Source organism: Notamacropus eugenii, chromosome 5 (assembly GCF_028372415.1).
Source record: "Notamacropus eugenii isolate mMacEug1 chromosome 5, mMacEug1.pri_v2, whole genome shotgun sequence".
Taxonomy (NCBI): domain Eukaryota; kingdom Metazoa; phylum Chordata; class Mammalia; order Diprotodontia; family Macropodidae; genus Notamacropus; species Notamacropus eugenii.
The window spans coordinates 427,006,874-427,024,455 of NC_092876.1; the positions used below are offsets into that span (position 1 = coordinate 427,006,874).

The following is a 17,582-nucleotide window of genomic DNA, read 5'->3' on the forward strand; positions in this document are numbered from 1 at the left end:
TGAATTAGAATCTGGGAAAGAGCAGACACTCTTCTATCTTATTTCAAGGGGACTTCAAAAAATCGGAACAAGGGCCATCACCTAACATCTTTATTATTTCAAGCATACATATTAATTGATTAATTACTGGCAAGAGAAAGAGCTAGTCACTTAGGATACACAAGCTAACTCATGGGGTTAAATGGTGGCCAAACTCTCATGACAAATGAGTATATTTCAGGATCTTCTAAGTCCTTGGACTTAAATCATCCTACTTGGCTATAATAATTTTACCTACATTTACTTGCTCTTTTATACCTCACCAATTTGTTGCCAACCTGATTGCTATAAAAGACTTTTAAAACAAATTTTGACTAAAGAGGAGACTGCTGCTTATCTGATATTAATATAATAACTGGGGACAAGGAATGACAAAAAAGCCTTTCCGGGATTTGTGGGAGAACAAAACAGACTTGAGTTGTGGACTGGTTGGTTTGTTACGTGCAGACTTCAGAAGAATGCTATTATTACATTTTTCTACATGATTTCACCCTACCAAACGGGCAAGGGATTTAAAAAAAACATAGTTCAAGATTTACTCTTACCACATGCATAGCCCACAGTGAGGTATTTTTTCACTCCTGGCAGACAAGGACTTCCAAAATGGTGATTGTTGACAATGATTTTACACCTCTGTTTTCCGTAACACCTCTTTGATAACACATCCAAGGCTGAATAAGACAAACAATCTGCAAGAAAAGAAGCAGTTACACAGGTTTTAAGTCCACTTTTCAGGCCAACTCAATGTGCAACTACCTGGACCTTCAGGGCTCAAACTGGAATCTGGTGTTCAAAGAATTCTAGATTTCAATTTGAAGTGAAACATAGAAATCATCTTGTCTAGAGAAGTGCGGTCCACAGGCCACAAGTGACAGTGAACCAGATGAAAGCATAATTGGGAAATATGTAACAAAATAAATAAAAATACAATAAAACCCAGATAAATATTAACATGTGTCTTTCTAAGTCAATATATAGCCTGCAGGGATCCTTATCTATGGTTCAGTGGCCCTCGTTTCTATGAGTTTGACCTCACTGATCTAATCTGACCCCTTCATTTTATATATGAAAAAAAACTAAAGCCTAGCGATCACAATTTGCCCAAGATCACAAGGATAGTAAGAGTAGCAGAGCTTAGATCTGACATTAAGTCCCCTAATTCCATTTCTAACACAGCTTTTTTTCAGAATTAGAGAGTTGGAGGGAACTTCAGTCACCATCTAGTCTACACCCTACTGTAATGTTAATGTAAGGGTAATGGTGAGTGGGGGGAAGAATTAAAGATCTTTCCTGCCCATTAATAGGCCTTGATACCTTTTGTTAATTTCTGCTGAGGCACTGGGTCAGAGGGTCCTGCCCTCTAGCTCTGAAAAGTGTATAAATACTGAGGAGAGGTTTTACTTTGGGGCTCAGTTTTTGGAAGAAGGTTTTTGTGCCAGACGAGACTCTGGGTAGCGTTGAAAGGCCAGACGTTGATGCTTCTGTCTCTGGTAATTATTTCTGTATGTAATGGTCAGACAGCTGGATCTCTCTGCTGATCTGTGCAGTTTATACTGCTTATGGTCAGACAGCTGGAAGCCCTGTCTGTTGGTTTTTATTTCTCTGAAGTTCAGGGTGCTGACTTTTCCCCCTGAACTAAGTGAATGATATATGTGCTTGATTAAAGTGACTGCTGACCACTCAAACGTGGCTTTCCTTTTGGAAAAGCAGATCTAAGAACCTGCACAGCAGGCCCTCCTGTGTCTGCCGTGGTCCTTGCTGATACACATACACAAAAAGAATCCCTACTGTAACATCTGATCATCTAACAGTCATCTCAAAAACTAAGGCTGTGCTTTTGAAATTAGCCTTAACTCATACATATTATGGGAACAAATAGAAATTCAAACTTTCATTGTTATTTTATGCCTTCAGGTACCCCACATGTACTCAAACATCAATCTGAAAATATAAGTGTTACAGTGTATGTATCATGAAAGGAATTTAGAAGAATTAACAAATGGCATTTGTTTTTGTTTTTTTTTTTAATTTATTTATTTGACATTCATTTTAACAAAATTTTGGGTTCCAAATTTTCTCCCATTTTGTCCCCTCCCCCCCAAACACCGAGCATTCTAATTGCACCTATCACCAATCTGCTCTCTCTTCTATCATCCCTCTCTGCCCTTGTCTCCATCTTCTCTTTTGTCCTGTAGGGCCAGATAACTTTCTATACCCCTTTACCTGTATTTCTTATTTCCTAGTGGCAAGAACAGTACTCGACAGTTGTTCCTAAAACTTTGAGTTCCAACTTCTTTATCTCCCTCCCTCCCCACCCCTTCCCTTTGGAAGGCAAGCAATTCAATATAGGCCAAATCTGTGTAGTTTTGCAAATGACTTCCATAATATTTGTGTTGTATAAGACTGACTATATTTCCCTCCATCCTATCCTGTCCTCCATTACTTCTATTCTCTTTTGATCCTGTCCCTCCCCATGAGTGTCGACCTCAAATTGCTCCCTCCTCCCCATGCCCTCCCTTCCATCATCCTCCCCACCCTGCTTATCCCCTTCTCCCCCACTTTCCTGTATTGTAAGATAGGTTTTCACACCAAAATGAGTGTGCATTTTATTCCTTTCTTTAGTGGGATGTGATGAGAGTAAACTTCATGTTTTTCTCTCACCTCCCCTCTTTATCCCTCCACTAATAAGTCTTTTGCTTGCCTCTTTTATGAGAGATAATTTGCCCCATTCCATGTCTCCCTTTCTCCTCCCAATATATTTCTCTCTCACTGCTTGATTTCATTTTTTTAAGGTATGATCCCATCCTCTTCAATTCACTCTGTGCACTCTGTCTCTGTGTGTGTGTGTGTGCATGTGTGCGTGTGTAATCCCACCCAGTACCCAGATACTGAAAAGTTTCAAGAGTTACAAATATTGTCTTTCCATGTAGGAATGTAAACAGTTCAACTTTCATAAGTCCTTTATGACTTCTCTTTGCTGTTCACCTTTTCATGCTTCTCTTCATTCTTGTGTTTGAAAGTCAAATTTTCTTTTCAGCTCTGGTCTTTTCATCAAGAATGCTTGAAAGTCCTCAATTTCATTGAAAGACCATTTTTTCCCCTGAAGTACTATACTCAGTTTTGCTGGGTAGGTGATTCTTGGTTTTAGTCCTAGTTCCTTTGACTTCTGGAATATCCTATTCCATGCCCTTCGATCCCTTAATGTAGAAGTTGCTAGATCTTGTGTTATCCTGATTGTATTTCCATAATACTTGAATTATTTCTTTCTAGCTGCTTGCAATATTTTTTCCTTGACCTGGGAACTCTGGAATTTGGCCACAATGTTCCTAGGAGTTTCTCTTTTTGGATCTCTTTCAGGTGGTGTTCTGTGGATTCCTTGAATATTTATTTTGCCCTCTGGTTCTAGAATCTCAGGGCAGTTTTCCTTGATAATTTCATGAAAGATGATGTCTAGGCTCTTTTTTTGATCATGGCTTTCAGGTAGTCCCATAATTTTTAAATTGTCTCTCCTGGATCTATTTTCCAGGTCAGTTGTTTTTCCAATGAGATATTTCACATTATCTTCCATTTTTTCATTCTTTTGGTTTTGTTTTGTGATTTCTTGGTTTCTCATAAAGTCATTAGCCTCCATCTGTTCCATTCTAATTTTGAAAGAACTATTTTCTTCAGTGAGCTTTTGAACCTCCTTTTCCATTTGGCTAATTCTGCTTTTGAAAGCATTCTTCTCCTCATTGGCTTTTTGAACCTCTTTTGCCAATTGAGTTAGCCTGTTTTTCAAGGTGTTATTTTCTTCAGCATTTTTTTGGGTCTCCTTTAGCAGGGTGCTGACCTGCTGTTCATACTTTGACTGTATATCTTTCATTTCTCTTCCCAGCTTTTCCTCCACCTCTCTAAGTTGATTTTCAAAATCCTTTTTGAGCTCTTCCATGGCCTGAGCCCACAGAATATTTAGTCTGGATGTTTGGGATACAGAGGCCTTGACTTCTATGTCTTTGCCTGATGGTAAGCATTGTTCTTCCTCATCAGAAGGGAAGGGAGGAGATGCCTGTTCACCAAGAAAGTAACCTTCTATAGTCTTATTTCTTTTCCCTTTTCTGGGCATTTTCCCAGCCAGTGACTTGACCTCTGAATATTCTCCTCACACCCACCTCCTCCTGATCCTCCCAGCCAGCACTTGGGGTCTGAGATTGAAATGCTGCTCCCCAGCCTCGGGGCTTCAGCAGGGGCAGGGCTGCTATTCAGTGTGAGATTAAGTTCAGGTGCTCAGGTGGGGGCAGGGCCGCCTCTCAGGCTCAGTTCCCTCAGGGGGTTTATGGACAGACCTTCAACAATGGATCCAGGCTCCTGCCTGCTTGGGGAGCCCTAGTCTGCCGCTGCGTCAGCTACTGCCTCCCGAGGGGGCCTGAGTTATGGGGGCACCCCACTCCCCTCTCGACCTGCCAAGAAGACCCTCTCACTGACCCCTGTCACTGTGGGTGGAGGGACCCGAACGGCTGCTGGAGATCCCATCCCTGAAGCCCGCTCAGATCTGCTCCTCTCCGTGCTGCGGCTGCGGCAGGGCTGGGCTGGGCTCCATGTCTGCAGCATGACGGACCTTTTGTGAGAGGTTTGGAGGTCCCTCTGGAACAGAAATCTCCTTTGCTCCACTGTGCTGTGGCCTCTACTACTCCAGAATTCGCCGTGAGTTCCTTTTTACCGATGTTCTATGGGTTGTGGGTTCGGAGCTATGTGTATATGCATCTTTCTACTCCGCCATCTTGGCTCCGCCCCCAACAAATGGTATTTGTAAGAAGTTGTTTAGTCATGTTCAAATCTTTATGATCCCTTCTGGGGTTTTCTTGGCAAAGATATTGGAATGGTTTGCCATTCCTTCTCTAGCTCATTTTACAGATGAGAAAACTGAGGCAAACAGGGTTAAGTGATTTGCCCAGGGTAAAATAGCCAGTAGATATCTGAGGCTGGTTTTGAATTCAAGTCCTCCTGACTCCAGTCCTAACACTTTATCCAGTGTTCCACCAAGCTGCCCCATGCAGGCGGCAGGCCTGTTTTCCCTCAGATAGGAATACGGGTTCACATAATCTACTAGTGGCCTCCCGACCCACACAATCAACACATGTATTCTGCTTACCTCTTATATTTAGGTAAAGTATACTATACACCGTGGGGAAACACGTACAATAAAGAAGCAATTTACAGGACAGCTGGGGAAGCAAAGCATAGTTTGGAGAAAAGTAATTAATGATATAAGGCAGCAAATACGTGTCAGATGGTCTGAAGGGAAGTGACATTTCTGGGGAGAGGGTAGAGAAGACTTCTCAAAGGAGGTCGTAAGCCATACACTGAAGGACAGGTAGAATCCAAAGGGGGCAAAGGACATTTCAGGTAAAGGGGAATGGTGTGCCCAAAGGTGGAGAGTTAGGACAAAACAGGAATATTCTCAAAAGAGAGAATAGACCAAGCTGACCAGAACAGATTTGTTTAAAGCAATAGTAATAAGGAGGAGGACTGACAAATTTATAAGAATACAAGTCACTCCCCAATTAACAAATGGTCAAAGGATATAAACAGACAATTTTCAGATGAAGAAATTAAAGTTATCTATAGTCATATGAAAAATGTTCTAAATCACTACTGATTAAAGAAATGCAAATTAAAACAACTCTGATGTACTCCCTCACACCTATCAGATTGGCTAACATGACAAGAAAGAAAAATGATAAATACTGGAGAAGATGTGGGAAAACTGGAACACTAATACATTTTTGGTAGAGTTGTGAACAGATCCAACTATTCTGAGAGCAATTTGGAACTATGCCCAAAAGGCAACCAAACTGTGCATACACTGTGATCCAACAATAACACTACTAGGTCTGTATCCCAAAGAGATCAAATAAAAGGGGAAAGGTCCCCATGTACAAAAAATATTTATAGCAGCTGTTTTTGTGGTGGCAAAGAATTGGAAATTGAGGGGATGCCTCTCAATTAGGGAATGGCTAAACAAATTATGGTATATGAATGTAATGGAATATTATTGTGCAATAAGAAATGATGAGCAGACAGATTTCAGAAACCCTGGAAAGACTTACAGGAACTGATGCTGAATGAAGTGAGCAGAACCTTGTACACAGCAATAGCAACACTGCGCAGTGACTAGTTTTGATAGACTTGGCTCTGCTTAGCAATGCAAGACTAAGACAACTCAAAATGTCTCATGATGGAACATGCTGTCCACATTTAAAGAAAAATCTAGAGTGCTTGAATGCACATCCAAGAATACTACTTTCACTTTTTTTTTGTTTTTTCTTTCCTGTGTTTTTTTCCTTTTCTTCTGATTCTTCTTTCACAACAGATACTGGGATACACGTTTAACATGACTGTACATCTGTATAAGCTCTATCAGATTGCATGCTGTCTTGGGGAAAGGAGAAGGAAGGAGGGAAAATATTTGCAACTCAAAAATTTACAAAAATGAGTGTGTGTTCTTGACAGGCAGAAATCAATTCTAATTGGTTAATAATGAGAGAATGAATATTACAAAGAGAGGTGGACCTATTCTAACCAGGGGCTGGGGGACCAGATTTGATTATATCACTCTCACTCCTCTCTACCCAGACGACCCCTAGACTCAGGCAATCCAGACCCAAAGATTTACCAAGCACCAAGTCCGTCTGAGTAGAACACAAGGGGCAGGAGTTCACCTAGATTAGATTCTCTTTGTAAGGTTTTCTAGTTGGGTGAGGTAAGAATACCACCTAGATAAGATGGTCTAGGTGAGGCAAATTTTGGGGCAAAGTCAGAAATGTCCTTTAGATACTGGACTTTGAATAAGGAAATAGAAAGAAAAAAATGGATTCCCCCCCATGCACATACACATATTAATTGATTATTAATATATGAGAGAAAGAATCACTTCTCTCAAAGTGCTTAATAAATGTTAGCATGATTACTACCTGTATGTGAACATGTTGCCTCTCCTTGCTATACCAGATGAATAGAGAAAGGATGAAAGGGAAAACTTAAGTGTCCAGTAGATGGGAAGTTTTGGAATACAAGGACATAATCTCAGAATCAGAGAATGGGCAGTTAGAGACAGATGAGAAAGTGGAGAGAGAGTCTATAGTATGTTTACAGAGTGGAAAGGGAAGAAGACAGCATCTAAAAGTATCTTTCTTTTCTTAAACTAAGTTTTAAAGATTTAACAGAATGAAAAAAGAGATGAGGAGTTTTAGAACACATTGTGAGCCTAAAATAGAGGCATGATATAGTAGTAATTGAGGCTTCAATTATCTAGACATCTCAAATTATCAATATTTATTAAGTCCCTACTATGTGGGGACACTGTGCTAAGCACTGGAAATACAAAATGAGGCAAAAGACATCTCTTAGAGTTCTCTCTCTCCATCAAAAGTTGAGCAATACTTTTTTGACTTGATTTAATGACATTTTCATTACGTAAACAGTGGAAGAACCAATAAAAGGAAAATTGATTCTGGATCTGATTCTCACCAGCAGGATAGAACTGGTTTTAAGACTGGCTATGAGAAAAGGTAAGAAAAATAGAAGTTCCTAGAGAAGAGTTAAAAAGCTGAAGGAGGAATACGGCCAATGAGGACTTTGGGGAGACTCAAAAACAGAGGAATGGTTCTCCTCTCATGTGGTTTGGCAAGGGCTGACTCCAAGCTGTGTCCAAAAAGTGGGAACTTAATGAGTTGGAGCTGGAAGGAAGCATGGATTTCCTTCAGGGGCAATCAGTAGCTCGTGAAGAAAAACAAAAGTGGCAAATAGTGAAAAACGAATTAAGGTTAAGGATCGGTAGACTAGAAAACATGGAAGAAAGAGAGCAAGGCCAAAGTTCCCCGACAAAAAGTACAATTAGAGTGGAAATCAGAGCTCACTGAGGAAAGAAATGGCCAAGAATCCGTGAGAAGGAATTTTTGGTCTGGATAACCTGGACTGGACTGGCCAAAGTAAAGAGAACTAGAAAAAAACTAAGTAATATGACAGAATAAATGAACGAGTGATCAAAAAAAGAATTGTTCCAGAACTGAAAAAGTCCTGGGGATTAGTGAGGGAATGAGGCAGCATGCTAGAAGTGGACACTTTACAGATATACCGTGCAGCTTACAAAGTCCTTTCACTTATACGATCTCATTTAAGTTAACAAATAATCCTGGGGAGGTCATTGTTATTAAAGGCAATTTATAAAAAGGTCAAGTGAGGGACACATGGGATCAAAGGATTGTTGTTGTTAAGTTAGGGAGAACGGAAAGAAATATGTATTAAATTCTTACTATATGCAAGGTACTGTGCTAAGCACTTTACAAATATATCATTTGATCCTCACAACAATCCCGTGAGGTAGGTGCTTGGGTCACCTAGTCCTCCAAATAAGGAAACTGAGGCAGTGGAGAATGAGGTTCAATGACTTGGTCATTGGCACACGGATAGTAAAGAGCACAGCCAATATCCGAGTGTAGATATTCAAAGTCAAGGCACTTATGCCAATGTTTTCTTTAAATGTGCACAAGAAGGTTCTGGTTAACTGACGATGATGAATTAGACTCCAGGCACCTCCGGTTAGTTTTGATTGGCTGAATTTCTGATTGCCTGACTGGGAGCAGAGGCATGGATAATCCAGAAAGGAAGAGGATAAAAAAGTCATTTATATTTGACTCTAGATTGTGTTTTTGTACTTACAATAACAGCTGACAGGAATAGAGCACTTTACATACATTATTATCTCATTTTATCCTCAGGATAACCCTGTGAGGTAAGTACAATCAGTATTCTATTTGACAGAAAGAAAATGAGGCTCAGAGAATTTCTGACTTTCCTATGTACACACACACACACACACACACACACACACACACACACACACACGTGTGCATACATAAATACAGCTGGTTAAGTGTTAAGAAGCACAATTTGAACCCAAGCATCTCTTGATTTCAGCTCTAGGGCTTAAAGATTTTCCTTGTTTTTTTTTTTAATGAAGCCACATGATTAAAACCTGATTTGGAAGCCCCCAGAAAGCTGCTCTGTTTCCCCATGTCTCTTCACTGAACTCAAGTTGGCAAGTTACAATGGAAAGACCTCTAGGAAGTGAGGAGATCAGGAGGCCCTAAGTCCAGCTTTACCATTAATAAGCTACCTAACTCTGGCCAAGTCACTTAGCCTCTCTGAGACAGGGATGTCAATGAAGCAATAAGAGTCATTGCAACATGCCTAAACTTGAAAGAATCATTTGCCGGAGATAAATCAGTATGGATAATTTATCCACAAATAACTGAGAATTACTGATAGAATTAGATTACCAGCTATCCTACTGCAAAATAAAAGTGTTTTTTTTCTAAAATTTACTTTTATGATCTTGTACCCAAAGGATTTGACTTTTTAAATACCTTTTAATAAAGTTTTATTGGTAAGTTTTGCTTCTCATGTGCACTAAACTCAACCCCACAAGAATAAGTTGTTGTTAAATAAATCTTTAATGGGCTGAAAGGAAGGAGTATACAGTTGAGGCACAGTCATTATGTGTCCCATATCTTTAAAGCAGCTTGGCGGCACAGTGGACAGAAGAAGACTGGGAGTCTGGAGGACCTGAGCTCAAATGCTGTCTCAGGCACTTATTAGCTACGTGATCCAGAGCAAATCATTTAATCCCAGTTTCTTCATCTGTAAAAAGGGGGATAGAACTAGCTCCCTTCCAGGGTTGTTGTGAGGATCAAAGTTTTGTAAATCTTCAAGTATCAAATAAATGCTAGCTATTATAATTATCTTTATCCCCCAAGTTTCTTCTACCAACTCCATGAATAATTATAATTGATGAAGGCTATTTCATAACGATGATGATGATGATTGGGGAACTGTTGCCTAAGGACATTAACAGGTGTTTACTAAACAAATGGAGACATCCTGCTTTGGGACCTTACATTCTGCACATTAAAACTGTAATAATATCAGCCAAGATGGCTGTCTAAATGGAGTCATACAGCCCAACTCCCACACACCTACTCCAGTAAAAACCTAGAATTTCCATCATATTCAATAATGATCAAGACATCCATTGAGAAACTATAGTCAATGACTTCTTCCATTCATAACTACACAAAAACATATCCAGAAGCCCAAAGCAACAGGGATGGCACTACCAGGAAGTCTACCACTAGTGCAAGCCTTAGCCTACTCACAAGACCAGAAACAAGTATAGCCTGTAAGATTCTGTGTCTGAAGAAGACATAGCTCACAAGAAAGGAGGGCCTCCACAAGGAAATTCTAAGAAGAGATGAAATAAAAGTGACCCAGATCTGTTCAGAACCAGAGGGAAGTAAAGATAGAAAGAATCCCTTAATCACCTCCTAAAAGAAATTTCAAAAGGAAAAGTTCCAGGAATGTCATAACCAAAATCCAGAACACATACACACATACACACACACACACACACACTCTATACATACTTACACATGCACATATACGTACATGTATATGCCTATACATATATACATATGTATATACATATGCATACACACATACATTGTAAGCAGAAGACCTGGCAGCTTCTATTACAAATGAGAAAAAATATTAGAATTCAATATTCCAGAAAGTAAAAAATATAGATTTACAAAGTTTAATGTACTCCTACAAGAGAGAAAAATACACATCAATGGAATAAAATACTTTCAAGCCTTTCTGATAAAAAGACCAGCGCTAAGAAGAAACTTTGAAATAAAAACACAAGAGTCAAGAGAAACCTAGAAAGGCAAATTTATTTAATCAACTAGAAGAAGTTGTATGGTAATGTAGTGCCACTGTAAACCTAGTAAAAATGGTATGACAAGTAAGGGTCCACACTTGCCTGTATGGATATACAATCTCCAGGATGTATGCATACTAAGGTTCAGCTGGAAGACTAAGCATTGGCCTCTTCCCAACCATTTGCTTACTTTAGTACAGTTAAAATTAAGTTTCCTGGGTACCTGTTCCTCATTCCCCATTCCTGTTAGGCAACTCAGAAAATACTCTTCAGAACCTTATTGATATTCAGAACCTCAAAACTTAAGGGTATTGAGACATTTAAAAAGAAAAGAGAGAACGCCCGAGGGGCTGATTAACCAGGGAATGGTTAAACAAAATGTAACATATGAATGTAATGGCACGTTACTACACCATAAGAAATTATGAAAGAAAGAACTTCAAAGAATCCTGAGTGCAGGAATGACCTGATCTAGAATGAAGTAAGCTGAACCATGAATATAGTTTATATAAATAAGGACAACAACATTGTTAAGAAAAACAGCTTTGAAAGACTTCAGATTTCTGACCAAGGCAACGATCATGTCTCCAGAGGTGTCATGCATGCCAAAGCATGCTACTTACCTTCTGACAGAGAAATCATGGACCCAAGGTACAGAAACATGTTTTTATATGTGGTTACCATATGGATTGGGGCAGTTAGATGGCTCAGTGGATAGATTGCTGGGCCTAGAGTCAGGAGGACCAAATCCACCTCAGACACTTATTAGCTGTGTGACCTTGGACAAGTCACTTAACCTCTGTGTACCTTAATCCATTGAAGAAGGAAATTACAAATCACTCCAGTGTCTTTACCAAGAAACCTGTGTGGACAGTATTGGTGCATTATGGTCCATGGGGATCACAAAAAGTCATACACAACTGAATGACTGAACAATAACCACTCTATGGAGTACTTTTTACTTACTTGTTATGAGAGAGTTTTTCCCCTCTCTCAATTTTTAATCAAATGGTAGGGGCTTCAGGGAAGAAGAAAGTGGTTAACAATAATGATGCTTGAAAAAGAGGCCCAATGAAATATTTTTTAAAATGCTCAGAACAGAATTTCAGAAGGAAGCATAGAGGACAATTTTTAACATAAATGAAAGGATTTTATTATATACTTTTTTCAAAATAAGCAGTATGAAATGGAGATTCTTGGTTTCATATACAATATTTTTGTGTTTTGCTATATATACAGAAATGCTATATAATGATGCATAGTAAAAAGTTAATTAAAAAATAAAATGGAACTGGAAGCCCACTGTTATTTGGTTTCCCAAGATTTAAAATAAGTTTGTATCTTGTGACATGCCAGAGTGGCGTTCTACACGCCTCTGTGCTTATCTTGCTATATTCTACATGGCTTCCATGCGAGCTGAGAACGATAACACGAGCCCCCAATCTTACTGTCTGTAAGGGAGTAGAATGACATATTGTTAGACTAGTAGGAAAGTACTAGAAGTAATACTACAACATACTTTTATTACCTGTGTGACCTTGAGAAAAGCATTTCACCACTTTGGACCTCAGTTTACTCCACTGTAAAATGACAGGGCTAGACTAGATGGCCTGGGAGTTTCCTTCCCACCATCACTCTATGACCTTGTGATCCTATGTCCCTTTTTTAAGCATAAAAGGCATAATAACTTGCAACTCAAAGTACATGTTCATGTTAAGATTCTTGAGGAAATGAGAGAATTTATCCTGGTGATAAATCTTCACTGGCTCCCCACTGCCACTAGAACAAAATACAAAATCCTTACCTTAACATCTAAAGAACTTCCCAACATGGCTCCTGTCTACTTTTCCAATCTTATTTCAAATTATTCCTGTTAATGTACTCTTCTATCAAACTAGCCGACCAACGTTCGCTCTGTGGGACCTTCCACTACCCATTTCCACCTCCACTGAACATATGGTCCTCCATTTCTAGAATGTACTCTCTCTTCACCTCTGTCTTAAATAATGCTTATCTTCCTTCAAAACACAAGATGCTACCTCCCCCATAGAGCCATTCCTGATCCCTCCATTTTTTGCATTATCTCCCTTTTGAAATCATTTATATATGTAGATTATTTTACATTTATTTCTGCGCATATACTGTACATCATATCCCCACCCCACACCCAGTAGAAGTTAACTCTTTGAAGGCAGGAACTATGTCATTTGTGACTCTGTATTCCTAGGACCTAATACGGTACCTTTCACTTAGGAGGGTTTGATTAATATGCATTTAATTGAGATGAGACTGAGCAAAACCACAGCACATTTTACATATAATCCTATGGCGATCTGGAAATGATTTAGTTATGGTCATGTGCCTGCTGACTTGTTTCTCTTTAGAAACAACCAAGCAACCAGTTTTCTACTCCTGGGCTGATGTTTGTGCAATTTCTTTTGGGCAAACTCTCAAGTTGTTGGATTATGTATTTCCAACACATGATAACAAGATATTTCAGCCACTTTACTATTATTATTTTTTGGCTGCTGCTTAATTCTGAAACTCAAGTTAACAGTACTGTACAACCTATGTTTATAGAGATAATTGGGGCGGGCCCTCCTGGCCCTCCTCATTAGGAAGGTCCGGGCAGTAGAAACCACTGAGTCCTTGATCTTTAAAAGAAAATGCAAGCCTGCCCACACTTGGCCTGGAGATGAGACTCAATGAGGCCTTTGATGATGACTGTTTGGTTTTCTCACCCTCTTTTTACAGGAAATAGCAGATTGCCTGGAGCCTACCTAGAAAATAACCTGTGCTAAAGAAACAAGGCACAGCCTACCTGCCCACTGAATTTGCCAAAAACCTTGTACATTCATGTCTTCTGGACTGCTTATTTTTGCTCTCCCCACGCTGGAACGCTGCCTAAGTTGGCATTCATCTTTGTCCAAGGAGAGTTCTTCAGTCCTGTCTTGGGCCTATTGGCTGCTCTTCAACTGATTATATGTGTTTCAATGTACTGGACTTGGGCAGCCTTTCAGCAGTCTCTTACAGATCTCATGATAACGTATCTGATCTTAATTTTGTTTGAGCCTGCACAATGCCAGAATGTTGTTTCTAGAAGGCTCTTTCTACAACCCAAATGGAGCCCAAGAAAATGTTTTGTTGTACAGATTCTCACTCGTTATCTGCAAGCTGTTCTCCACGGAACTAGACTAGTTGTTAATCTTGCTACTGCCATGCTTAAGAAAAATTAAAGTATGTATCTGCATATCTATATCAATTCATATGCATTTTTAAAGTTCTTATTTAGAGTTCAAAGTTCTATTTTAAAGGTCTTAGAACAGAGCATATAGATGTAACTCACATAAACCAAAAGCTCTTTGGGGCTCTCAATAACTTTTAAGAGAGTAAAGAAATGACAAGAGCAAAAAATTTGAGAACTACCAGTATAGTAGATAGGGAGATGGTCTCAGAAGGATCTGTGTTCCTGCCTGTAGCAAATACCGACTTTTCTAAATCACCTTCTTCTCCTCTATGCTAAGGTTTTAAGAAATCTCTTTCAGATGAGTGGGAGCAACATAATAGCTCTCTTTTAACTGCTTGGTTTAATGATCATGTTCTCAATATTATTCTTCTACTGGGCAAAAGGATTGTGAATGGCAACCTCAAATTGCGGAGCAAGCATCAATGTTCATATTTCCTACAAAAAACAAAATCAGAGGAACAGCAAAATATACATACATGAATGTATGCACATATATTTGTGTGTGTGCATGTATGTGCGTGTGCGTGTGCGTGTGTGTGTGTGTGTGTGTGTGTGTGTGTGTGTGTGGTGGTTGGGTGAACTACAGGTATGTCTGCATGTGTGAGGACAAATGGGGGAGTGTTCCAGGTGGAGCAGAAATTGTTTTCCCAGGGGAATAAGGATTGGGATTCAGTCTGGGATCAGAGCAGGCAGTTCCAATCAAGGGTTAGGGGTTGAATAAAGCATCTTTCTCTGTCATGTTATTTTTCAAAGAGAAACTATTGTGTTTTCCTGGTTTCTGGGGCTGATTTCTGCCTTACTTAGCAGTACCTACCACGAAGGGCTTTTCCCCCCTCACTATGTTTATTCCCTTCTCGCAGAATCATAGAACATGAAGGCTGGAGCAAGAGACCACATGTAGCCTTGTGGGATTAAGTAACTTTTCTCGTTTCGGGGGTAGAGCCAAGATGGCGGAATAGAAGCAGGGACCTGCGAGAGCTCTCCTCCCAAAACCCCTCAAAAAACCTATAAAACATTACTCTAAACAAATTCTAGGGCAGCAGAAGCCACAAAACGACAGACTGAAGCAAATTTCCAGCCCAAGACTATCTGGAAGATCAACAGGAAGGGTCTATTGTACCAGGCTAGGAGCGGAATGCAGTTTGGTGTGGGCTTGGACAGAGCTGGAGCAGGCCTTAAGGGACTGAATTGCTGGTGGCTGCTGTGGTTTCCTGACTCCTCAACCCACAAATGCCAAAGACAGCTTCAAACATCAGTGGGAAGGGTCTTTCACCTGGCTGAGAGGGAAGCATGGTTTGGCCTCAAATCCAGACCCAGTTCCAGCCCCAGGGCAGCAGTAGCCACTGCCGAAGAAGAGGATGCTTCTGGAGCCCGACACTTAACAAAGAGTTCAAAAGTCAAGTAACTGGCTGGGAAAATGAGCAAACAGGGGGAAAAGAAACAGCCTACAGATTCTTACCTCAGTGAAGAGGTATTTTCTGACCTCAAAACATGCAACCAGAAGAAGACAACAAAGTCAAAAGCCTCCAAGAAAAATATGAATTGGTCTCAGGTCATGGAAGAGCTCAAAAAGGATTTTGAAAATCAAGTAAAAGAAGTAGAGGAAAAGTTGGGAAGAGAAATGAGAGTGGTGCAAGAAAAATATGAAAAACGAGTCAACAGCTTGCTAAAGGAAACCCCAAAAAAGACTGAAGAAAAGAACACCTTTAAAATTAGATTAACCCAAAAGGCAAAAAAGTCCAAAAAGCCAATGAGGAGAAGAATTTCTTAAAAAGTAGAATGGGCCAAATGGAAAAAGAGGTCCAAAAGCTCACCAAAGAAAATAATTACTTAAAAATGAAAATGGAGCAAATGTAAGTTAATGACTTTATGAGAAATTAAGAACTAATAAAACAAAACCAAAAGAATTAAAAAAATAGAAGACAATGTGAAGTATTTCATTGGAAAAACAACTGACCTGGAAAATAGATTCAGGAGAAATAATGTGAAAATTATTGGATTACCTGAAAACCATGATAAAAAAAAGAGCCTAGATATCATCTTACAAGAAATTATCAAGGAAAACTACCCAGATATTCTACAACCAGAGGGTAAAATAGAAATGGAAAAAATCCACCAATCACCTCCTGAAAGAGATCCTAAAAGGAAAATTCATATGAATATTGTAGACAAATTCCAGAATTTCCAGGTCAAGGAGAAAATATTATAGGCAGTCAGAAAGAAACAATTCAAGTATTGTGGAAACACAATCAGGATAAGACAAGATTTAGCAGCTTCTACACTAAGGCATTGGAGGGCTTGGAATATGATATTCTAGAGATCAAGGGAGATAGGATTAACACCAAGAATCATCTACCCAGCAAAACTGAATATAATACTTCAGGGGAAAAAATGGAAATACAATGAAATAGAGGACTCCTAAGCATTCTTGCTGAAAAGACCAAGATGAATAGAAAATGTGACTTTCAAATACAAGAATCAAGAGAAGCACGAAAAGGTAAACAGGAAAGAGAAATCATAAGGGACTTATTAAAGTTGAACTGCTTAGATGCCTACATTGAAAGATAATATTTGTAACTCATGAGACCTTTCTCAGTATTAGGATAGTTGGAAGGAATAGTGTGTACGTATGTATATGTGTATGCATATGTATGGAGAGAGAAAGAGGGAGAGAGAGAGGGCACAGGGTGAGCTGAATATGAAGGGATGATATTTAAAAAAGAAAATTAAGTGTTGAGAGGAATGTACTAGGAGAAAGAGAGAGGCAGAATGTAGTAAATAATCTCACATAAAAGAGGCAAGAAAGAGCTTTTACAATGGAGGGGAAGAAGGAGAAGATGAAAAGGAATAAATGAGCCTTCCATTGGATTTGGCTTCAGGAGGAAATAACACACCCACACAGTTGGTATGGAAGTTTATCTTACCCTACTGGAAAGCAGGGGGGGAAGGGGATGAGAGGGGGGATAATAGAAGGGATTGCAGATTAGGGGAAGGGGGTAATCAGAAGCAAACATTTTGGTAGAGGGACAGATCAAAGGATAGAATAGAATAAATAGAGGGCGGGACAGGATAGATGGAAATATAGTTAGTCTTGTATAACGTGACTGCTATGGAAGTGTTTTGCATGACTACACATGTATAACCTATATTGAACTGCTTGCTTTCTCAATAAGACTGGATGGGGAGCGGGGAGAAGAGAGAATGTGGAACTCAAGGCTTTAAAAATGAATGTTAAAAATTGTTGTTACATACAATTAGGAAATAAGAGATATAGGCAATAGGGTACAGAAATCTATTTTGCGTACAGGAAAATAAAAGAGAGGGGGATGGGAGGGTGATAGATGGGAGGGCAGATTGGAGGAAAGGGCAATCAGAATACACCCTGTGGTGGGGGGAGGGGGCAGATGGGGAGAAAATTTGAAATTCAACATTTTGTTGAAATGAATACTGAAAACTAGAAAACTGAAAATAAATAAATTTCAAAGAAAAAAAGTAACTTTCCCTATCACACAACTAGTTATAAGCTGTGCTGAAACCAGA

At 39.4% G+C, this 17,582-nt stretch overlaps 1 protein-coding gene across 7 annotated transcripts in view; it reads right to left on the bottom strand.

Moving 5' to 3' along the window:
- Positions 1–17,582, bottom strand: part of EVA1C (eva-1 homolog C) — a 127,568-nt gene that overhangs the window by 30,228 nt on the left and 79,758 nt on the right. For all 7 annotated transcript variants that reach the window (XM_072615091.1, XM_072615089.1, XM_072615085.1 and 4 more), the window contains one exon: positions 585–728. In XM_072615091.1, coding sequence (XP_072471192.1) covers positions 585–728 — 144 coding nt within the window. The remainder of the gene's footprint in view (positions 1–584; positions 729–17,582) is intronic.